The sequence below is a fragment of the Zootoca vivipara genome, chromosome 1 (genome assembly GCF_965207765.1).
Source record: "Zootoca vivipara chromosome 1, rZooViv2.hap1.1, whole genome shotgun sequence".
NCBI classification, from domain to species: Eukaryota; Metazoa; Chordata; class Lepidosauria; order Squamata; family Lacertidae; genus Zootoca; species Zootoca vivipara.
The window spans coordinates 51,071,026-51,094,820 of NC_142582.1; the positions used below are offsets into that span (position 1 = coordinate 51,071,026).

Consider the following 23,795-nt stretch of genomic DNA (forward strand, 5'->3'; position numbering starts at 1 on the left):
ATCCTGATACAATTTAAAGTGTTTTTTTATTAAAGATTTCTTGAATTACAAAGGTGTGTGCAGTGTCTCTCATATTTTTATATGTATCATTTTTGCAAATCAGTTTCTTTTGTTAAGACACAAAGAAGAAAGAGAGAAAGGGTGGATGGGGGTGAGAGTAGGTGACGATGTTTCTGTTTTGCTTAATATATGTAGGGCTTGATGTCAGCTTTGTTTGTGTTGGTACAGTACTCCTTTATTCGCTTGTGTTCTTTTGGTGGTGAGAAAGATTGGGGTTGGTGTGGTTGTTCATTTGTTGGCTATGATGGTCTTTGTTTTCATGTGTGAGTGGGGTGGGTGGGTGTTTTGGGTCAGGTTAGCCATACTGATTTGTATGCTGGCAGTAAATTTTTGTCATTATCTTGTTGGGCTGTAAAATAAAAAAATTCCTTCAGTAGCACCTTAAAGACCAACTAAGTTTTTATTTTGGTATGAGCTTTCGTGTGCATGCACACTTCTTCAGATACCTGTTGGGCTGTGTGTGTGATAAAGGGGAACCATACCGGGGTGAAGGCATCCTCTTCTATTTGTCCCCGTGCCAGTTTCAGCTTGTTGGTTAGTTTTTCTAGTAAGGCTGTTTCCCATACTATTTGGTACCATTGGTCCATGCTTACTCCTGACAGGTCTCTCCAATGTCTGGTTATGATGTTTCTGGTTGCTGAAAGTAGGTGGGTTATGAGGTCTTTGTGGTATAAATGCGCATTATTATCTTGGAAGATGTTTAGTAGGGCCAATTCTGGGGCAAATCTCCTTGACATTTGAAGGGAGGGCCTTTCACAGGTAGGGCACTACTGCTGAGAAGGCCCTCAGCCTGGTTCCCTGTAACTTCACTTCTTACAGTGAGGGATAGGGTTGCCAGACTCAATAGAGGACAGGACTTCTGTGCCTTTAATTGCCCTGCTCTCTTTTGAGTCTGGAAACCTTAAACAGAAACCAGCAGACCCTTTGTTTAATTTCAGTAACACTGGAAAATGAAAGTGAGCTCAAACTGGAGGCGCCATCAAAAGGAGTATTTAAGGGGGTACCATTTTATCCACAGACTTTCCTCAGACTAAGCAATGTCAAATGCATCATAGTTGGACTGCCCAGTGGCTATCTCTGAAGCATCTAGATTGGGCCCAGTCCCATGCTTTGCAGAATGACTCCCGGTGTCTATTGCTGAGCTCAGTTTGTTTCCATCCCAACACCTCTCTCTCTCTCTCTCTCTCTCTTTCTCTCTCTCTCTCTTTCTCTCTTTCTCTCTTTCTCTCTTTCTCCTTCTCTGTTTAATATAGACACTTTGCACAATTCCTAGGTAATTAAGGAAGGGCCTCCCCACCATTTTGGGGGAGAAAATATGCCTCTGTCTCAATATTTCAATAATCATAGGGACTTTCAACCCCAGCACGAGAGAGCAAGAATGGATACGGAGAAAGAAAATCCCCTAGTATTTGAACATCACAGAAAGGATACCAACATCTAGACAACAGCTATATAGCTGAGGGGAGGGGTAATGGGGGTTTTTTGTGGGGGGAGGTATCAAGGATTCTTGGAGCTTTCAAGGCTTATCTAAGCGCTGTACAGGCACAGAGCTGAAAGGAGGAAAATTAATTTGGAGGTTAGTCACAAGCTATGTCAACTGTCCCATCTCACACACAGTGCAGCTGACCCCTCTCCACTTGCCCCCATTGTAACTGGCCCACATTCCCCCCAGCCATGAGGCCATGTTTGGGTAGGCACGGCTGCCACAGACATTGCACACTGGCAGGGTTAAATCAACCTATTAGGCAGAAGCTCCCAGCAAAATGACATTTCCTCTCGCCCGGCAGAGCCAGGAACTACCGTCCTCAGCTGTGAGAAAAACTAATATAAAGCTGCCCTTGTGTGAAGGGCCCGATGGTATCAGGGAAGGCGCAATAAATCTCAGCAAGGAACACATTCACTGAGACGGGCACAGCCACACACATACGGCTACTCCACGCTCTCAGAGACTCACGCACGGATATCTCCTTAGGAGACCCCTGGGTCTTTCTCTGTCGCACACGACACATCACCCTACACAACAAGCACAGCCAGCTGCCATGGGCAGGAGCGTTGTTTGCCCCAGCACAGGCCCACGTAGCTGTTCCTCACACACACTGCTACCCTGCTCCCTGCCGTACTGATAACCCTCACCTACAAAACTAATATATCCTTCACCATGTGTTTGCCAGCCTTTTTGTGTGGACAGAATCCCTGTGTCTATGACAGTCACAATCCAACAAGTACAGCACAAACATGCAGTGATAAGGAAAGGCTCACCTGTTGATTTCTTGACAGCCATGCAAGTGCTTGTGACATGCAACTTGTCGACACAAAAGATGGGAACCCTCACTTAACCCTCATGCCAGAGGCATATGGCTGCCCCTTTGAGCAGACAGGCCCCAAGTATTCATCAGAGAAGGACACGATTTTAGTCTCACATTTCAATCCAGAAACAAAATGCAGTCATATACAGGTGTCTCACCAGCATGGGCACAACACTGGCCATTCACACACACACACACACACACACACACACACACACACACACACCCAAGACCACATATATACAGAAACAGAGCTATTTCTCTCAACACATAGATACATGCACTTGGGCATCACTACCACAGACATTCAGAAGCAGTACCCTTTAGATATAAACATATCAGTGCTCCCTCTTACATATCCCTTGCAGACTGACCTCTTCTGGCATACTGCTTTTGTCCCATCTTAGACACTTCCCCCTGTGTAAGGTCAGGTACATAATTTAAAGTGCACATGAATGTAGAAAAAATCCTCAGTAAGGAGAAGTGAACCCTAGAACCAAAGAGTGCTGAAATAGGAAGCAGGCCCTAAAAGACCTCATGTTTTGTCAGTGCATCCACTTATTCCAAAGAAGTTGAGACTGTTGCAAACGCTGAGGTTATTGGCGAAATGACATTTCCCCCTCCTTGAGCTCCCGGGGATTTGGCTGCAACGGTAGTGTGCACAGTGGCCCTGTCTAATTCAAGATCCTGGACTTAGTCCTCTTAGCGCCCCCTCCTCTTTAGATGGCCATGCCTTACTTCAGTTGTGAAGCACACAATATTTTCCCTCCTTGGCACCATTCTGTGCTTTGAAACAGCTTCTACATTTCTGGTACATTAGAGAGAGAGAGGGAAAAAAGCCAAATGAAAAGACCAGTTTGCCAACCCTATTATAAGAAGGAATTCTTGCAGCATGTGTAGTTGCACATTTTTTAAAACAACAACACTAAAATCCTAGCACTACAGAATAGCATGGTGCTTTTCTTCTGCTGCCTTGATGCTAAACACACTTGTTTGGGAATAAGTGCACCATTTCATTGCAAAAAGCGGTAAATTTTAAGTAAAGAAATAATTAGATGATAATCTGTAATTGTGACTGCCCCCGCCTGTACAATGTTTTTAAAAATAAAAAGAGAATGCTGTGACCAGCGTCAGCCCAGTGGGCCCCTGTATATCTATCCCAGGCTAGGTGCTGATGCGGGGCTTGTTTACTTCTGCCTCCATCAGCTGCTCTTTGGGTGGTTGTTTTGTGTGGCCCTGGACTTCAGTCGCAACGTCCAGCCCTAGCTGAACAACCAGGTGTACAGTGGCAACTGGTCAGGGATTGGTGGACATACTTCAGATAGGATCTACCAATTGGGCCCATGACTGTAGCTGAGGGCCATTTGTTATAATTTAAGAATATTCAATATGGATACATGTGGTGGACACAAGCATGTTTTAAGTGGCCATTCGTGACAGGGAGCCGCATGAATGCAGCTCCACGCAAGTGAAATAAGTGTGTGCAGCCATTTTAAAACCAGCAATTTTAAACATGACACTCCTTATACACACAATGTAAAGTCTTAATCCATGAGGGTTTGGAAGTGGGGGGGGGGGTTGGAGGGAATCTGTCCAAATCTTAGTCACTCTATAATATGTAAATAGACAGTTGCCATCTCCTTGCAAGTGCTGCCACCTGCTGACTAACTGGAAACTTGGTGCTATGAGCACAGGCTGGTTTTGCTGAACTTTGAAATAAGTTCAGCCTTGGCTGAAAATTTTGCTAATACGGGTATTCAGACCAGTAGTTTAAGGCTTCTTTGTTTTTCATGATCATGCAAGGAAGTGTCACAGCCTTCTCTGCATTCTCTCTCCCAGCCAAGTTACAGGGAACCAGGCAGAGGGCCTTCTCGGTAGTGGCACCCACCCTGTGGAATGCCCTCCCACCAGAGGTCAAAGAGAACAACAATTACCAGACCTTTAGAAGGCATCTCAAGGCAGCCCTGTTTAGGGAAGCTTTTGATTTTTGATGGATTTCTGTATTTTAATATTTTGTTGGAAGCCGCCCAGAGTGGCTGGGGGAACCCAGCCAGATGGGTGGAGTGTAAATATTATTATTATTATTATTATTATTATTATTATTATTATTATTATCCTCCCCCAATTCCCTCTTGTTTCACATGATTCACATGAACATTTGTGCTTTTATGTCAGAAATCCTTTTGTTGTTTTGGGGGCAGTGTGTGTGTGTTGGCAGCTATTGGTGAGAGATTTTGGAACATTGCCATGGGCATGAGAGGAAAGAAGTCCAACTATTTTTCCTGTGCTTGCAGCCATGGTCCAACACCAACACAGCTGGAGTTTCTAATAGCTGTGGAAAGGGAAACAGACAAGCTCAAACATTTAAGAGATTCATGGCACATTTAAAGTACTTATCTATGCTAGGGTAACAGCTTTAAGCATAGATGCATAGTTAGAAATCATTACTGGAATTTAAATAGAAATACGATGCATCTTGCCATGGTGGGGAAGGCCATTTGTGTCTGCATAGTCTGCCACTCACATGCTCACTGTTGATGGACAATTTCAGTGCCCCAGCTCGCTTCCTAGGGTTATTTAGCTTTAAACTAGGCACGGAGTAGACAACCCTTCAAACAGAGAGTGCCTTCAGAGAGAAGACTTTACAGTAGAACAAATGGCCACCCTCATGATCCATACAGGAATCCCAACAACCTCAAGTCATTGCATCTTCCAAATGTGGTACTTCTCTGCTAAAAATCCATGGCCTAACCACACTGATGTACAAATGCATGTGTAGGAACCAATATTCAGGTTAACACACACACACACACACACACACACACACACACACACACACACACACACACACAGCCAAAAAAAAATGACCTGGGAACTCATGGGACCCTACCCAAGTAAATGCCTTATGTGTGCTTAATCTATACCTACATGTGATAGATGGTTCTAAAGAACACTGGACTCAGTGAATAGATGTTATTCTGCCCATTTGGGCTTCAGCAGAGTTACTGTCAACTTCAGATTGGACCAGAGAGCAGGCCCAACCAGAGCCAGAGTGCAGTAATTACTCTAGATTGAGGTCAGAATCTGGTATTTGACCCTGAGATAATCTATCTCTTCAAACTGTTCTTAGTAGCATAGAACTATATCTTGCTATATCGGAGTATGATTTTAACAGCTGTATTTTAAAGCCTGAGAGATGTATGGTATATCAAAAGAAATGAGCAAATGTATGTTTAAGTAAACTTTCTAGTTTAATATAGAAAGCAGAAATAAAAAGTCATAGGATTAAAGAAGTGTGAAAATTAAAAATAACTACATGCAAGCTGGCTTCTGCCTCCTCCTCAGTTTAGTAGTTTACTCATGTGCCACTTTCCCATGGTGAACCATGTTCAAAGCAGCTTGCAATAGCTTCAGAAAAGTTTGCATAATAAAATACAGCCTACATTTCAGGATCATTCACTAACCTCAAAGCATTACAGTTAATAGTCATGTAAATATTAAAAGGCCAAACGTCTCCCATTAATATGCACTAAGATTAAACAACCCACTAATAATTCATACTATAGAAAGTCAAAAATGCAATCCAAACAGCAAAAAGAGTACATTTAATTCTAAACTAAATGTTGCCCCCAGCAACAGCCCCCTAACAATACATTCCAGTGGATGTTTGCTTAGAAATATATTCCACTGTGTTATGTAGTACTTTCCTAAACCAAATAAATGTGCATCGGGTTGCAACCTACGTCAGTCAATGCAGGCCCGGCTCTCCCAGGCCAGATGGAAATAAGCCAGAATGAGAAGCAAGATCCTAATGAACATTGGCAAGCGGTGACAAGGCTTGACAAGGCAGTAAGCTTCCATTGCATTGGTACAAGAGGTTACATTTTCAAAGGCCAGAAATCCAAGTCCAAAGCAGCTGCTTCCCACTTGTAGTTCCAAGTCACATCATGGATGCAAATTGATAAGTCTCTTCCAGCAAAGATCCATCATAGACAAAGCCCAAGGTCCACATAGAGATCCATATTTTTTTTCCTTTCTTTAATACAAGAACCTCCTATGTTTTTTTCTAAAGATCTCAAAATCTAGTATGAGGGGTTGCATTAAAAAGTCGTAACCAGTCACAGCCTTCATTCAGTGTAAATTCAGATTACCAGGATGTAAAACAAAAGCCGGTTTCTGAAATATCGCATTCAACAATGTTAGAATTCAAATAAGAAATCTTGCACTACCACATCAAAAAGAGTTCCCTATATCCAGTAGCTGGGATAATGTTGGGATAAAGTTCATAGTTTTGCCATTAAGGTAAATGAGCAGATCTTGTATATAGCCAGTCTGCAGTCATTCACATATGGCACAAGAAAAAGAAAATTCCACACAAAAAAGGGCCATATCCATATTAATTAAATTTACAGCCACATTTAGTGTTGATGAGCTTTCTTTTCTCAGCTATTGAACTGGGTTTCTTAAACTGGTCTGTTCTATTGTGCTTAGCATAAAGTTGAAGCATCATTAAAGAGGTACAAACCTCCCTAAGATTGGTTTGGCTAGACATCTTGTACTGTCCTACTTCATCACTTTCCCATCCCTCCTCGTTATTTTTTTACAGTGGATTTCTGTCATTGTACCTGTTTACATTCATTAACCTAGATATGACTTGATAATTTAAAAAAAAAATTAACAAAAGGTAAGCCTAGCTACTTCATGATTCTGGAGCCCAGCTAGTGTTGTCTCAAGGCATCAAATTTATAGGTGTGGTTATGAATGTTCTGGTACAAATGCACAAATTCCATGCTTGTGGTTCCAGGACAAGAAAGTAAGTAAAAATTGTAAACACAAAAACATTAGTACTTGGAAAGCTAAGGGTAATAAAATGAAAATGGAACTAAATGAGGCAGGATGCACCATGACAATTGTGCCAGTTGGCAGAGTGGGCAATAATCATGAATTGGCTAACATTAGCATAAGCTCACAGAGATGATAGATAGATAGATAGATAGATAGATAGATAGATAGATAGATAGATAGATGGAAGGATGGGAGGGAGGGAGACCACTGCTGAGCCTTGGTAGGGTCTGACTCAAGCAAAATATTAATTAGGTGGCCCAAATCTTAGGTCCAGTTCACACATTATGGAGAGGCAAACCCAAGTGTATGCTCAACAGGAAGCTGTATCCAATTGTGGGCCCTTGGCAAGTATCCTTGCATGCTACATGTGACCTTCACGCTGTACATTATTTTGTGCACACTAAGAACAGGTGTGCCTCTAAGAATGTAGTGTGCGAATGGGTCTCCTTTTAAAGGTGCTCAGAATACAGCTGTGCTTCCCATTTGATAAGGTTTCTATTCCCTATTTAGGATTCTGTGAACCGAAGTTGGGATTGTGACCTTTTGCTCCTGATATGACTACGTGGCTTTAGCAGCTACATGACAAGCTCAACAGATAAAACTGTTAAAGGCACAAGAGCTCTGTCCGAAATAAAAGTTGGCAACCCTAGCTGAAGGGCCTGAATAGTTGGCAGCCTATTAATCATAGAGCAGTTTTTCAAAGCAGCCCTGGGCATAAAAAAGTAAAAGTAAAGGGCCCCCTGACCATCAGGTCCAGTCGTGTCCGACTCTGGGGTTGCGGCGCTCATCTTGCTCTATAGGCCAAGGGAGCCGGCGTTTGTCCGCAGACAGCTTCCGGGTCATGTGGGCAGCATGACAAAGCTGCTTCTGGCGAACCAGAGCAGCGCACGGAAACGCCGTTTACCTTCCCGCCAGAACGGACCCTATTTATCTACCTGCACTTTGATGTGCTTTCGAACTGCTAGGTTGGCAGGAGCTGGGACCGAGCAACGGGAGCTCACCCCGTTGCAGGGATTCGAACCACTGACCTTCTGTTCAGCAAGCCCTAGACTCTGTGGTTTAACCCACAGCGCCACCTGGGTCCCTTCTTCTAAGTCCCTGGGCCTAATTGACTGCAAACACCATACACTCCTTGGTAAAGGTAAAGGTAAAGGGACCCCTGACCATTAGGTCCAGTCGTGACTGACTCTGGGGTTGCGGCGCTCATCTCGCGTTATTGGCCGAGGGAGCCGGCGTATAGCTTCCAGGTCATGTGGCCAGCATGACAAAGCCGCTTCTGGCGAACCAGAGCAGCACACGGAAACGCCGTTTACCTTCCCGCTGTAGTGGTACCTATTTATCTACTTGCACTTTGACGTGCTTTCAAACTGCTAGGTTGGCAGGAGCTGGGACCGAGCAACGGGAGCTGAACAAATCCCAAAGCTTCGTTTGCACCCTGGCGCCCTCCAGCCTTCAGGATGTGGGGTTTTTTTAATGCTGCCTCCCACAGCCTTGAAGGGGAAAGGAAGGTCAGAAACAGAAAAAGGCTTGTACCTCCGCAATGCTTAATTACTGAGGGAGATCAGCTCCAATTGTTGGCTGTAATCAATATTTATTAATTACCACAATTAATTGTGATGCAGAATTAGGGCGGTAATGAGTGGAGTGTGTAATCAGGAAGGGCTCGTTAGGCAACCTGCAAGCTAGACAGGGGGCAAGCTGGCAGGCAGCCACTCGAGAGCCTCTGGGAGTGACAGGAACAACTGAAACAGATAGGAAGGGCTTTGAGGGGGAGGAATAGGGCAGCACCAGCAGGCAGGTGCATAAAGAGACTGTGACAAGTGATGTTGTGGGTGCCAGTGTTCTGTGCCCTGTGGCAGGCCCAACATGCCTTCTTCATTCGTTTTGTCACCTCCTTAGCAAATGTAGATCAGGCCAGTGTCCCATCTAGCCCAGTATTCTGTTCTCACAGAGGCCAACCAGATCCCTATGGGGAGAATATGAGCAGGACTTGAGTGCAATGGCACTTGCTCCCCACTTTTGCTCCCCAGCAACTGGTACCCAGAGGCATATTGAGTGGGATTCAACTAACTAGTCCCACTAGAGGAAGCCAAGGCAAGGACCTCCGTTAGCATAGTGGGGCTTCCCCTCCCCCTGCACATACAAACACACACACAATTGGTTGGGGGGGGGTCAGGAGAACCTCCAAAACTGCACATCGGGAGTGGGGAGGTTGGGGGGGGGGTGTTGTTCCATCTGACAAGCTGAAAAGCTTGCACTGAAAGAACAATTGCCATAGCGCTATGCTGAATTCCTCCCACTGTTTCCAACAGTGGAGGCATAACATAACCATCGTGGCTAGTAGCCTTATCCTCCTAAAATGGGTAACCAATACCATTTCTTGTGTGAGTGTATTCCTAAATGTAACTGCAAGTGCTGTGTGAATAAGTATTTTTTTTAATAAAAAAATTTGTTTGTCCTGAATCTTCCATCATTTAGCTTCATTTGAGGGTCTCAAGTTCTTGGAGATGACCTTGCAAGGCGAGCCATTGACATTCCTCTGGAACAGATTAATATTCATGTGTGAAGCGTTTAATAAGCAATAGGAAAGTCTTTGCCATTGTCAGATTGCTGGTGGACATTGTCTCCCTCCTCATTTGTGTGGCAAGTGGGTCTTCTGAGCCACAGACCCTTCTCTACCCAGTGGAGTAGGAAATGTCTCAGTGGTGGTGGAGGAGGGGATGCTATATTTATGGATGGAGTCAGTATGGCCAAGTTTGAGAGAAACTAGCAGTGTATTTTACCCCACACCAGAATCTGACAGTGAACTGAGCTGATGTGAACCCTCTTCACAATTAATCAATGAGGTGATACACCCTACCCCCCACCCTGGCCCCACCCTTGACGCCTACGGGTTCAGCATAGTTGCCTGAAAAGAAAAAGTATATGTATCTTTTTGGAAGCAGTACAGCTTTGTAGAAGTAAAGCTTAGTCCACAGAGGCAAGGGGCTGGGGTGGGAGGAGAGGAAGAAAAGGAAAGGGAGGAGGGGAAAACTTCACAGAATGGCATCAGAATGGGTTCAAACTGTGCTGGGTTAATGTGGTAGGGCGGCAGAGAAGGAAAGAGGCATGGAGGCATGACAGGACGGCCTCAGGCCTGTATGTTGCCATTGCCTGTCAGGCATGACCACAGAGAACTTTGATACAGCATAAAGTTTGATTCCTGTTTTTCTCAGCTGGATTTGAAAAGTGGGGTTGGGGATTTGCCGTCTGAATTATTCTGTTCCTGATACCCTTACTGCCTGTTCTGTGAGGCCAAGTGAAATGTTCTAAGTCTGAGCAAAAAAGGCCTCCCAAAATTTTCCTCCCTATTTGCTGGTGTATGTATGGAAGTGATGTATGGAAGTGAGAGCTGGACCATAAAGAAGGCTGATCGCCGAAGAATTGATGCTTTTGAATTATGGTGCTGGAGGAGACTCTTGAGAGTCCCATGGACTGCAAGAAGATCAAACCTATCCATTCTTAAGGAAATCAGCCCAGAGTGCTCACTGGAAGGACAGATCGTGAAGCTGAGGCTCCAATACTTTGGCCACCTCATGAGAAGAGAAGAATCCTTGGAAAAGACCCTGATGTTGGGAAAGATTGAGGGCACTAGGAGAAGGGGACGACAGAGGACGAGATGGTTGGACAGTGTTCTCGAAGCTACGAACATGAGTTTGACCAAACTGCGGGAGGCAGTGCAAGACAGGAGTGCCTGGCGTGCTATGGTCCATGGGGTCACGAAGAGTCGGACACGACTAAACAACAACAACAACAATTTGCTGGTAGCAAAGTTGGAGGGAAGGCATTTTGCTGAATATTCTCCCAGAGCAGAGCGGATGGGGAAGGCAGAATTCCCCAGCAGCTGAGGAAGCGCCCCCCCCCCCAAAAAAAGCAGTGGGTAAACCTGGGAAGCCAGTATTCAAGTCCTCTCTTTTAGCCAGAAAACTCACTGAGTGACCTTGAGCCAGCCATAGTCTCTCAGCCTAACTTACCTCACAGAGTTGTTTTGAGGATAAAGTGGCTATTTTGAACTCTGTGGGTGAAATAATGGAGAGAAGGACTGAAAAAAGCAAGGCCGAAGCCCACAGCTTCTTACAGTGATATGGAAACATGGTGCCATCACCTTCCATTCTCCACCTATTCATGGACGAATTGAGGTAGGGATGAGGGACATTTCATTGAATATTCCCTTGGGGGAGTATTCTCCAACAATCAATCACTCTCCTTTATTGGCATAAAAAGTGCATCATATACATGGATCAGAACACAAACACAGTTAATGAAACATAGTGTGGGCGGGGACAACCTGTAGACCTCCAGATGTTGTTGGACTACAGCTCCCTCATTCCTGACCAATGGCTATGCTGGTTGGGACTGATGGGTGTGGGAGTCCAATAATATCTGGAAGCCACCACCTTGGCTACCAATCACTGTAAGAGTGGGGTGGTACAAGCCGCTGTGTTCCCGATAGCCACACCACACACTCCTGGGCTACTCAGCTGAATGGACGGTGGAAGTTCCAGGCTCTTGACATTCATAAGGGGCCTCTAAAAACTCAGTACGCTGCTGTGCTTGATGCTGGGGAGGACACCCTGTAAAACTCTTGTCACTGCATCACACTAGCAAATGAGGCTTCTGTGCTGCCAAAGTATCTGCAGTGAAATGACAGTGGTTCCCTTTGAACGCTGTAGACAAGCTCTCCCTCCCACGTAGTGGAGGCCGTATTGATTAAATGGTCCTGTTGGCAAGTGATGCAGGAGCTTAGGATTGAGGTGGAGGAAGCATAGAATCCAGAATGTTGTGGGTTCTAAATCAAATCACAGGGAGGGGCAGATGTCAGTGGCAGACCCTGGGGTCTCACATTTCAGTGGCCCCCTTTCACCTTCAATTCTATATCATAGTTGCAGCACCTCCCAAGGCTTTGCGCTCAGTGTGACTGAACTGGTTGCAGTCCCCTAACTCTGTCTCTACAGATGTATTGGGGTTGGCTAAGGGGTCGATCGGGACGCAGGTAGCGCTGTGCTCTAAAGCACAGAGCCTAGGGCTTGCCCATCAGAAGGTTGGCGGTTTGAATCCCCGCGACGGGGTAAGCTCCCGTTGCTCAGTCCCTGCTCCTGCCAACCTAGCAGTTCGAAAGCACGTCAAAGTGAAATAGGTACCGCTCCGGCAGGAAGATAAACGGCGTTTCCGTGCATTGCTCTGGTTCGCCAGAAGCGGCTTAGTCATGCTGGCCACATGACCCGGAAGCTGTATGCCGGCTTCCTCGGCCAGTAAAGCGAGATGAGCGCTGCAACCCCAGAGTCGTCCATGATTGAACCTAACGGTCAGGGGTCCCTTTACCTTTACCTTTAAGGGGTTGATCACACTGGGTATATGCCCAAGAGATTTGATTTTGAGAGGCGGACACAGAATCCTTTGGAACTGGCAAGCAGGGGATCTGGCACACAAACCTAGCAATTTAGACACAACCCAGAGGGTAGCTTAGGCTAACAATGCCTAGGGGCAAAAGTGCTCTGTCTTGAGGAGGGGTCCTGACTAGCAGGTAATTGCTGAGTGCGCTGGCCGAACACAAGGTTACTGTAGGCAATTAAAAAAACAAATAATGTGGGGTGATGTATGCGCACACACACCCCGTCCCCAGGAGATGAGACAGCACCTTCAACCCTCTGTTACCTGAGATAGAAACGGGTGTTTGAAGTATTAAGGGCAAAGGGAGGGGTGTTGGTGCTGGGATCCACCCCTCCCTTCGCTCATCACAGAGCAGCCAGTGGCATCTGACACAATTGGCTCACTGTAGTGGAGGGGACGGGGGGCTCCCTGCAGAAAGCAAAACATTGCAGATGAGAATATTGACTTCCCTCGGGTGGAGCCCCTTGGAAGATCTAGGACACTCAGCCTCAGGGCTCCGCTCTGCCCAACGTCATCTGTTGAGCCGGGGGTTTCTCAGCTGCGGTGAAGATGCCCTTGTCCTGCTACCCAGATGGGTCCCCTCCTGTGCCCAACTTGGACGGCTCCCTGGCTCAGCTCACCTCCCGCTTCCTGCGTGCGACCAAGCTGCATGGGCTGCACTACATGGGCTCACGCCAGCAGTCCTGGGCACAGCGTCTGTTCTGGAGCGGGGCTTTCTTGACATCGCTGGGGTTGCTGTGCACATGGTCAGCCAACCGGATACATTACCTGCATGCTAAACCAGTGCACACCAGAGCCCACATGAGCTGGTCCCCCTGGATGCCGTTCCCAGCGGTCACCTTCTGCAACCATAACCCAGCACGCTTCCTCCAGCTCACCAGGCCGGATTTGTACTCAGTAGGACACTGGTTGGGGTTGACCTACAAGAACCACTCCCTGCTTCCCAGCGTCTTGGAGGAGTTGCCAGAAGAGCAGCGCCCCTGGCTTAGCCGCCTGGCCAACTACACCCGGTTCCTGCCATCACGCCTCTCTCCACACACAATGGAGAGCTTCTTCCATCGCATGGGACATCAGATTGAGGACATGCTGCTGGATTGCCACTTCCAGGGCAAACCTTGCGGAGCCCAAGACTTCACCCCTGTGAGTGGCTTCTGTTCTGCACCAGGACCTGGGGAGGAGGGGTAAAGAGGCTGAAAGGATGAATAGTCAGGAAAACAGATTACATCCTTCTTAAAACACTTGGAATCAATTTTTGTGTATATATGCAATAGGGAACAGGGAAGAGTTGGAGGATATGTTTGCTTTTTCAATGCATGTTTGAATAGCGGTGCAGCAGCTCTCATCTGCATTAGCAGCTTGAATTGGTTGGTGGTAGTCATTTGATTTTAACAAACCAATCCAGAATTAAAAGGTTTCAACTTGTGTACCCTAAGGGTGGAGATGCAAGGGAGCAAACTGCACCCTAGATAAAGATAGCAGAGCCTCCATCAGGGAAACTTGTGGTTTGACTCTGCAAAAGTCCCTGGGTTCAGTTCCTTCCTATGTTGTGGGGAGGCAACATTCATCCGTTTGCCAGAGAAATTGTCTCAATCTAGACTGTTGCTGCTTCTCTTTGATCATCAGCAATTGGCTTCAAGATTTGTGTCGCCGCGCTGCAGAACAAACATGGCACTTGCAACAGCCAGGAACTGTTGCCATGAGGGTATTTGCTCCCCTTATCCTCTTAGTCCCATTTGACTTGGCAGCTGGTCCAAAGTGACTGTGACAGACACAGGCTTCTTTTGGGATTGCCTGCACCTTGGAACATACTCCAGCATCTTCTGCAATGTGTAGGAGTTCCATGGCAGCTGCTGAGAGGTTCCATGGCAGATGAATCATTCTGGAAAATATCTCCTGCAGGGTGGAAGTCTGAAAAATACTCATCGAAGTCATACTTTGTGAATGGGTGCTAATCACAGATAGGGAAAATGGACAAGCTAGAGTCACCTGCATGTGTCAATTGTGTGAACAGAACATTGTGCAATTATTGGAGAGCAGCAGAATGTTGCTGGTCCTGCTTCTGCCATCAGGCATTCTGTTGGTTCTGCTCCGGGATGGCTGTTCATAGATATAAGCATTGAAGAAGCCTACACATGAGAAGTTGCTGGTGTGGAGGCTTCCAGGTGATTGGCACTTCCAATCAGAAAGGTGTCCCAATAATGATTATGATGATTATACCCCATCCAAGAAGGCCTTCTGCATCAATAGCACAAGTTCTCACGTGGAGGTTTCTTCAGTACAGATGTCTATGCCAACAGAAAGACTTTCAGGGGCAAGTTCAGCAGTGTACCCAATGTCAAGCAAGGGCCAGCAACAGTCCTGCTGCCTGGTTATTGTGTGATGCCCTAAGGCGGCTTAGGCTGATGGAATTTCATAAGAGGGAGGGCAGGGAGACCTCATGGGGCAGCCCAGAAGGAGGAAGAGCGAATTACACGGCTTGAGGCAGACAAGGTAAATGTTTGGTGGCAGTGGATGGTTGTTTTTCTGCTGCAAGTGAAGAGTCCCACTGCAATGGACTGAGGTACTATGAAATCTAAAGTTAGATCTAAGAATACTGGGTTTGTTGGAGGTTTTTTTTGAGGGGGGGGTGTTTGAGAAAGAAATATCGGCTATTTCAGTTTTGTTTTCCTGCCGATCAATATTGCTTCTCCCTAGTGTTTTTAACAGCATTCCTCTTGTACCTATTATCATCTCGCTTTAAAAAACTACTTGCTTGCTTTGGCACAAACTGTTAATTTCTGTGTGGTTTAAGGTGTTGACCTAGGACGGTCAAATTATTGTGTGTATCTGGACACTGTAGAAATAAACCAATCCTAAAATATTGCTGATGGATCCCAAAGGGTTCAGTACCACCAGAATAAAGGTAAAGGGTAAAGGAACCCCTGACCATTAGATCCAGTCGTGACCGACTCTGGGCTTGCAGCGCTCATCTCGCGTTATTGGCTAAGGGAGCCGGCATACAGCTTCCAGATCATGTGGCCAGCATGACAAAGCCGCTTCTGGCGAACCAGAGCAGCACACGGAACCGCCGTTTACCTTCCCACCGGAGCAGTACCTATTTATCTACTTGCACTTTGACGTGCTTTCGAACTGCTAGGTGGGCAGGAGCTGGGACCAAGCAACGGGAGCTCACCCCGCCACAGGGATTCGAACCGCTGACCTTCTGATTGGCAAGCCCTAGGCTCTGTGGTTTAACCCACAGCGCCACCTTTCACCAGAATAGTGGTGGCCAAAGAAAGAGTTAGTTGCTGCAGAGTAATTGGGGTCAGTATCCTGACCCAACCTGGTAACCACAAGGTGGGGAGTGCTTGTGTCAGAATGATTTGAGGGAGCAACTGGGCTTTTTGAGGTTCCTTAATGTGGGAGGTGGCGCCATCACAGCTTGGGACCAACAGGGGTGATGTATCAGACCCTGACCCTTGGTTATTTTCAGTCCCAAGCTTGTCCTGGGATGAAGTGGCCCTGCTGGTATATTCTTTGCCTCTGTAGCTGTATCTCCCCACCACTGTCCTGCCCCCACTTAGTCTCCAAGGGTCAAGTACCATTTATCCACTTACCGTAGTTCCTGAAATACAATGTATGCCATGAACTCACAAGAGCTCTGCTGGATAAGATCAAAGGCCTCTCTAGTCCATCATGCTGTTTCTCACAGTGGACAGCCAGGTGCCTTTGGGAAGTCTGCAAGCAGGACATGCCCTCTCTCTGAAGAACCTGACTCTCTTTTTCAGTTGTGTGTGCCTCCCTCCTTCCAGCTATATGGTGTATTGGGTTCAGGCAGGATTTTTATACCCACCTCTCTCCTGTGCCAGAGAAACTTCTCCCCCAGTACCTTGTAGGGCTTACAACTTAGGCAGGCAGATCTCATAGATCTTGTCAGGAGAAGAACTCATGGTAAAATGGAGGTAGAGGAAAGGATAAGCCAAAAGCTGGAATAGCACAGGGGTTGTTCCAATTCTGGGTCAAAGGCCTTGGCAGAGTTGAGTGGGGAAGCTTCCTGCTCCTTCTGGCTACGTTGGCATGCGCAGTATTTGTTGGGCTTCTAGGCATGGTGGGCCCTTTCTCTAATCTGCCCCTTTCTCCCCAGGTCTACACACGCTATGGGAAGTGCTACACATTCAATGGCGACCGGAACAAACCACGAGTGACTCGCCAGAGTGGGATGGGCAACGGGTTGGAGATTATGTTGGACATCCAGCAGGAGGAGTACCTGCCCATCTGGAGAGAGACCAGTAAGAGCTGGGAGAGTCCTGGGAGAGAGGAAAGGATGTAGAAACATAGGATGCTGCCCTACGACCAATTAGATAATTGTGCCGTCTGGTGCAAGGGGGGGGGTGTGCTTAGGCCTGGGGGCCAAGTGCAGCCCTCCAGGACTCTTGACTGTCCCTAGGAATTATTCCCAGGCCACATCCCTCACAGCCATGGTCCACAACCACCTTCATTTCTTTTGCCCGACTGGAATGTGTCCTTGAACTGCAATAATGTCTTTCGCTTGTCTGAATGGAGCAATGAAGGCGTAGAAACCTATGACTTGTGTGTGACTGGACTTCCATTACCCTGCCCACTGCTACCGTAGCCTGCGACACCTAGGGAAGGTTTCCCATGAGGCAACAACCATCAGGCTGAAAAAGGTTTCCCATGTCTGATACAGTTTATTGTTGCCCAGACTGAATTTCAGAAGCTCTCCAGGGTTTCAGAGGGGGGGAGGGTATTCCCAGCCTTGCCTGGAGATGTCAGGGATTGAACCTAGTGCCTTCAGGATGCAGAACATGTGTTTTGCTACTGAGCTGAGATGATGGAGTCACTGTGCCAGCAGCTCTAATCTCCCTGCTCCCAAGCTCCCCTTCTCTCTGCCTACCTCAATCCTTACTCTCCTGATAACAGATTCCCTCTTATATGGCTCATTGATGTCACTATCTAGCCCCAAAAGCTAGTGGGAGTGAGCAGGAGGGGTTAGCTGCAGTTTTGTGAAAGTAACTAGAGGTTCACCAACATTTTTTCAAGGGAAAGAGCACCTAAAAAAACAAGTTCTACACCCTAATCAAAGAGTTAGGAAGCACAATAAGAAAATTATTTATTACAAAGATACAAACATAAAAAGCATTCATCAAACAACCAGATGCCCTAATTGCTATATAAAAAGGTAAAGGGACCCCTGACCATTAGGTCTAGTCGTGACCGACTCTGGGGTTGCGGCGCTCATCTCGCATTATGGGCCGAGGGAGCCGGCGTATTGCTTCCAGGTCATGTGGCCAGCATGACAAAGCCGCTTCTGGCAAACCAGAGCAGCACATGGAAACGCCGTTTACCTTCCCGCTGTAGCGGTTCCTATTTATCTACTTGCATTTTGACATGCTTTCGAACTGCTAGGTTGGCAGGAGCTGGGACCGAGCAAAGGGAGCTCACCCCGTCGCAGGGATTCGAACCTCCGACCTTCTGATCAGCAAGCCCTAGGCTCAGTGGTTTAACCACAGCGCCACCTGGGTCCCTAATTGCTATATATTACAATTAAAAAAATGTCACCAGGATCACCAGTTTGCACATACTATCATTTAAGACACTGATGTGCTGGCATGTTCAAATGGATGCTCCTGGCAGCACATTTGTGATAATTTTTTTAAAAATATAATACATAGCAGTACCAGAGCTGTTCGTTTTATTAATGCTTTTAATATTTGACAGCTAAAGGGTCCCCCCCCCTTGATTAGGCGTCAAACAGCTGCTCTGCTCACAACGATTGGAAAGGACAGGGATTTATGAATGCAAAGGATAGACATGAAGATCTCATTAAATTACATGGCTAAATTTATTCAGCTAAGGTCTAGCAAAACCTTCCTTAACCATAACCTCATTCCTTCTCCTTGCAGATGAGACATCATTTGAAGCCGGAATTCGAGTACAGATCCACAGCCAAGATGAGCCACCCTACATCCACCAATTGGGGTTTGGAGTCTCTCCAGGTTTCCAGACCTTTGTGTCCTGCCAGGAGCAGAGGGTAAAGACCATGAGACAAGGGGAGATGAGTGCAGGGTGGGTGGGTGGGGTGGGAGGAGAAAAGGGCTCCAGCTTTTTGGGGAAAGGGAGACTGGAGATTGTGTGGGGTCTGATAACAGTAAGGGGGCATGGAAGATATGCCTCTGATAGTGGCAGGGGCAGGTAGATGCAAAGTGTCATAGCCACATTGAGCAAAGAGGATTAAGCATTGCTCCCAGTCAGTGAATGTTTATCCCTAGAACCTCCCTATGAGCTGTTAGAGAGGAGGACTAAGCAGTGGCTTTAATGACATGCTAGTCAAACATCCCAAAAGAATCTGGTCTTGAATGTCCCTGTAACAGGCATTTGATAGCCTAGGACCCAGGACTCTTACCTGGTCTGGTTCATTCAGGCTAGTTGGAATGAGGAAAATTGGACAACCTCAACATCTCTCCCACCAGACTCTAGCCTGTAGATAGCAACCAGATGTGATGTTGTTACAGTGACCTCCACTTAACAGGCTGGACCATGGGTCAACCAGGATTTTTTAAAAAATCAGATCATTGCTTGCAGAGAAGTTAAATATAAATGATAGGTCTGCTTGCTGACATCTGAAAAAAAAAACAACCCAGCAGCACAGCACATCTTAATGCTATTCAGCAAACTCCACAGCTTCTCAGTTAACTCCAATGCAGTTTGAATGAAGACACTGAAGTGTTTACAGATCTTTTGCAGGGATTGTTTTGCGCTTTCTAACGAGGAGAAGCAAATCTATACACTTAAACTGGTTTAATGGTTATTCCATCTTTCCAGGGAACCGTGACATTTGTAATTCAATAGAATAATAAGGATCTTAGGAGAGAGAAAAAAAATCTCAGCACCTAACCAAACTACAATTCTTAGGTTTCTTTGGGGGAGCCATTAAAGTTAATATGACATAAAAAGCAATATAAATCTGTAGTGTAAATACAAGGTGCTGATTTTCTCACTGCTCCAGGAAGAAATGCCTAAATCAGGAGGGGGCAGCCTTTTTGGCTCATCAGGCCAGATCTTTATCTCCCCCCTCCCAACCAGCAATCTTTGTCAGGTGGGCAGGACCACCCACATATCAACCATATGATGTCATATGATTGACATATGGATTGTCCTGCCCACCTGTCAAAATTGGCCTGCAGGGTTGGGGGAAGATAGCGACCAGGCAGGATTGAACTCCCTGTGCCTCAGTCAATGTGTGATGAATTTAGTCCTGCTTTCTGCAGGGTTTGGGTGCACCATTGAGTTTCCTACCCTAAATGATTGTTTCTTCACAGCCATTGGAATCAGAGGGAAAATCTGAAATGGCAAAACACAGTTCCCATAATCAGAATGAATTGTAGAAGCTTATTTCAGACCCCAAAAAATGCAAGACAGCTGCCATCCTTTTAGAAGCATTCCTTTATCAGACGTTACATTAATTGCATTGAACTGTGTCAATTTAGTGCCTCATTTCCTTCCTCCACCATGTTCAAATTAAACTCTACCTAGCTTTGTTTTAATTTTAGCTCAGCTTCAGCACAAGGCAGCGAGCAGTTTAAAATTTTTCATACATATCAATGAATTGGCATATGCAGATGAGCAATCCTTGTTCCATCTAGCCGGGTGGCAACTCTGATTATTCATCAAAGAATTCCACAGCATTACAATGAAAGAAAGAAAAAATCACCGTAAAAAAGTGTTAAATCAACATTTGTCATTTGAAGGCTCATTTCTTTGCATTCTGTCAGCATCTGCCAGAAAGAAGTTGATCACATCACATCATGTAGGCTTTCTCATTAGATATTGATCTGGAAATACCACCCCCCCTCATACAACAATCACCTGCCTTTGTAGGGCTAATGCTTAGTATTTATATAGCACCTTTCAAATATTCAAGGTACATGTTATTGATAATGTAGTACAAGGTACTACGTACTTTATCTCACTAACCCTTACACAACATTCCTGTAAGTTGGGCTGGTGTCTTAATAGAGCACATTGGAAGGGGAAAGAGTGCAGAGGCTATGAGGGCAATGACTTCCTTACGGGAGCTTGTTGTTGATTTGAGATTTGAACTGCAGACTTCCTTAGCCACTGCACTAGATCTGTATGAAGAACTGCCCTTTTCCAAGGCTCAAATGAAAACTGTGTTAGATTCATTCTGCAGATCTGTAGTGAGAGTACAAAGCGTGCACACTCTGAAATGTCAAGCAAATCTGTAAAATCTGGTGCAACTGTATTCCCATTAATACAGAGCTCACTAGTGGTGCCTCATGCGTGGGTTTGAACTTCCAGGCTGATGGGGTGCAAAAACCAAGCACCACTAGGATTATTTACAGCAGAGCTTGTGGGACATTGAGGGTAGATGGGGACTGGAGAGCTGAGCTGGGAAATGGGCTTAAGTGAGAGCAAAACTCCCTGCCCCAGAGCTGCATTGAGAGGCAATTTCGGTCCCCCAGCTGGCCAGGGCGCCACTTTCTCTTGGCTCTTAGCCTGCCCGCCTTCTCCTGCAGTTGACGTACCTGCCCCAGCCCTGGGGCAGCTGCCGGGCCAGCGTGAAGGGGGAACAGGTTCTGCCCGGCTACGAGAGCTACAGTATTGCTGCTTGCAGGCTGCAGTGTGAGAAGGAGGCTGTGGTGCGGAACTGCCAGTGCCGCATGGTGCACATGCCAGGTAAGGTGACCCACCACCACCCCTCCCCTTAAGTCCCACGGACTCCAGGACTCTCTCCTTTTGCCGCCTCGTTGATGTGCTGGAATATGAATTCATTTCTGCCATGTGCTATTTTGACACGGTTGTCATTTTCCTGGACTGCTCTTGTTCCTTTAATGGAGCAGCCAGACATTTGGCAGCCAAGCAAGTGAAGCTTTCCCCATAATCCATTTGTGTGCCAGGAATTTTGTGTGTGTGTTATACAGTTTTTAAAGAGACAGGAGCTGGGGGGGAGTGGGGACATAGAGGCAGCACTCCCACATACTCTCTATGGGCCCACCCTGCTCTCAGCCTTCTTGCACTGCCATATTCTATGCCTTCTTGGGTATTAGGATCCCTGACACACTCAAGTTACTTGTGGGAGAAGAGACTGTCTTGCATAAGCCTCTAGTAATTGTGACTCAACTTGCCCATAGCGCAGATCTTTGCCTTGAGCCCTCCCTACAGGAGCAGAAGTGTGACTTTCCATAGTGCCTCCATGCAGGCATGTGAGCACCTTAGGAAAAGATCATTCAAATTATGTCTCCTCTGACCCAGCCCCTGGAATGTGTTGGGCTGTCTGTAGCTCTTCCTTGCCTACCACACCAACAGCTGTTCTGCCTCCTTCAGTTTCCATTCCCCCCACAGCCATCTGCCGTCTTCCAGGGCATCTCAGTACCCACATCACATGAAGTGGACTGAAGTCCACAAACCCCCATGCCACAGTAGATCTAGAGAGCGATCAATCTGACAATGAAGTCCTGGGAGGACTTGGGTATGTATGTTTAACGTGGAGAAGAGATGATTAAGAGCTGATACACTAGCCATCTTCAATTATTTGAAGGGCTGTCACATACCGATGATGGAGCAGATTTGTTCCCTGTTGCTCCAGAGGGCAAGACCCCAATCAGATTACAAGAAAGGGGATTTCAACTAAATGCTAGGAAAAACTTCCTGGCTGTACACACTGTTTGAGAGTGGAACAGACTGCCTTGGAAGGCGTGAGGAGAGGGGCTTTCCTTCATTAGAGGCTTTTAAACTGAGGTTGGAAGGTCACCTACAAGGGATGTCATAGCAGCGGATTTCCTGTATCCAATGAAGAGTTGGACTAGGTGGCCACTGAGGTCCCATCCAACTCTAGAACATCTTATCAGTACAGGAAATTTACTACTACTACAATGTCCCTGTTAAGTTTCAGTCCATCCTCAGCTCAGGACTCATCCAGACTTCCTTTTGTGCTGCATTTCTAGGCACAGGTCCAGGCTTTAAAGCTCTGTGTCCGAGTGGTTTTGTTTTGTTTTGTGTGTCTGCACTTTCCCTGGGAAAACCCTCGTTTTACTGCTGAATCAGAGCAAATGTCAATCTGCAAGGGGGAAGCCCTTCCATGAGCAACCCTAGGCAATTGCCTATAATTGCCTAATAAAGTCACCAACCTTCTCTTTAACACCACCGAGTAACAGCATGAGCTTGAATTGGGGTGAGGAGAGGACCCAACTCTGTATCTCACTAACCAGGTCCTTCTCCATCAGGTAACGAGACCATCTGCTCGCCCAACGTTTACATTGAATGTGCGGACCATACACTAGGTAGGTGCTTCAGCAGATCCTGAGCAGCCCTTTGAGGGACCTGGGGGGAGAGGATCTGGCCAGTCAGTGGAGCGGAAGGGGAACCCCTATTAATTTTTGTGGACACAGCTGGGTGTTTGATGGCTTAAGCCATTAAGTGATAAGGCTGAACAGTTTTTGTTTGTTTTGTTGTTTGTTTTACAGCGTCTATAGTGTGCTCTTCATGGAATATTTTCGATCCCAGAGCAGGAAAGAAAGTAATAAACAGAGGGGGGACATAATAATATACAACATTAAAAAACTGGTCCAATAAAAGCAAATTAACAGTTCTATCATAGGGCAAACTAGTTTAGTATGGTGGTTTTTGAGGAAAAGTCAGGGAGGCTAATACCACATTCCCTCAGCTGGGGTCTAGTGAGCTGGTACAGAGGAGAGGAGGGCAGCTGTTACTCTGGGGTGTGATGGAGAGGCATGATGTTGTTAGGCTGTGTCGAGGCCTCCACTGACCCTCTCAGACACGTGCTCTTATCCCAACAGGAGTCCCAAGAGGACCATGAGACATTGCCTCAATAGGCTGTGGGTCTTTTGCCATGTCAGGGATGAGCAGGCAATGGCTCGTTTGATTGTTGTTCCAAAGTGCTCCTATCCTGCCTGACATGCGGCTCTCTGCTCACAGATACAGCAGTTGAGGATTCCCAGGAGCGCTGTGTCTGCCCCACGCCCTGCAACTTGACTCGCTATGGCAAGGAGATCTCCATGGTGCGCATGCCCAACAAGGGCTCGGCCCGGTACCTTGCTCGCAAGTATAACCGCAATGAGACCTACATCCGGTGAGTGCCCTGTTGCTGATGCACAACCCACAGGCTGTGGGAGA

General features: G+C 46.6%; 1 protein-coding gene across 9 annotated transcripts in view; it reads left to right on the forward strand.

The window, feature by feature from the left end:
• The window catches only part of ASIC4 (acid sensing ion channel subunit family member 4), a 262,965-nt gene that overhangs the window by 205,005 nt on the left and 34,165 nt on the right, over positions 1–23,795 (forward strand). For 5 of the 9 annotated variants that reach the window (XM_088653080.1, XM_088653052.1, XM_060277950.2 and 2 more), the window contains 5 exons: positions 16,765–16,909; positions 18,545–18,672; positions 21,179–21,338; positions 22,886–22,942; positions 23,598–23,751. In XM_088653080.1, the coding sequence (XP_088509206.1) occupies positions 16,765–16,909; positions 18,545–18,672; positions 21,179–21,338; positions 22,886–22,942; positions 23,598–23,751 (644 nt within the window). Of the gene's footprint in view, positions 1–13,148; positions 13,782–16,764; positions 16,910–18,544; positions 18,673–21,178; positions 21,339–22,885; positions 22,943–23,597; positions 23,752–23,795 lie in introns of those variants that run through there. The other 4 variants (XM_088653044.1, XM_088653033.1, XM_088653072.1 and 1 more) reach the window with 3 other exon arrangements.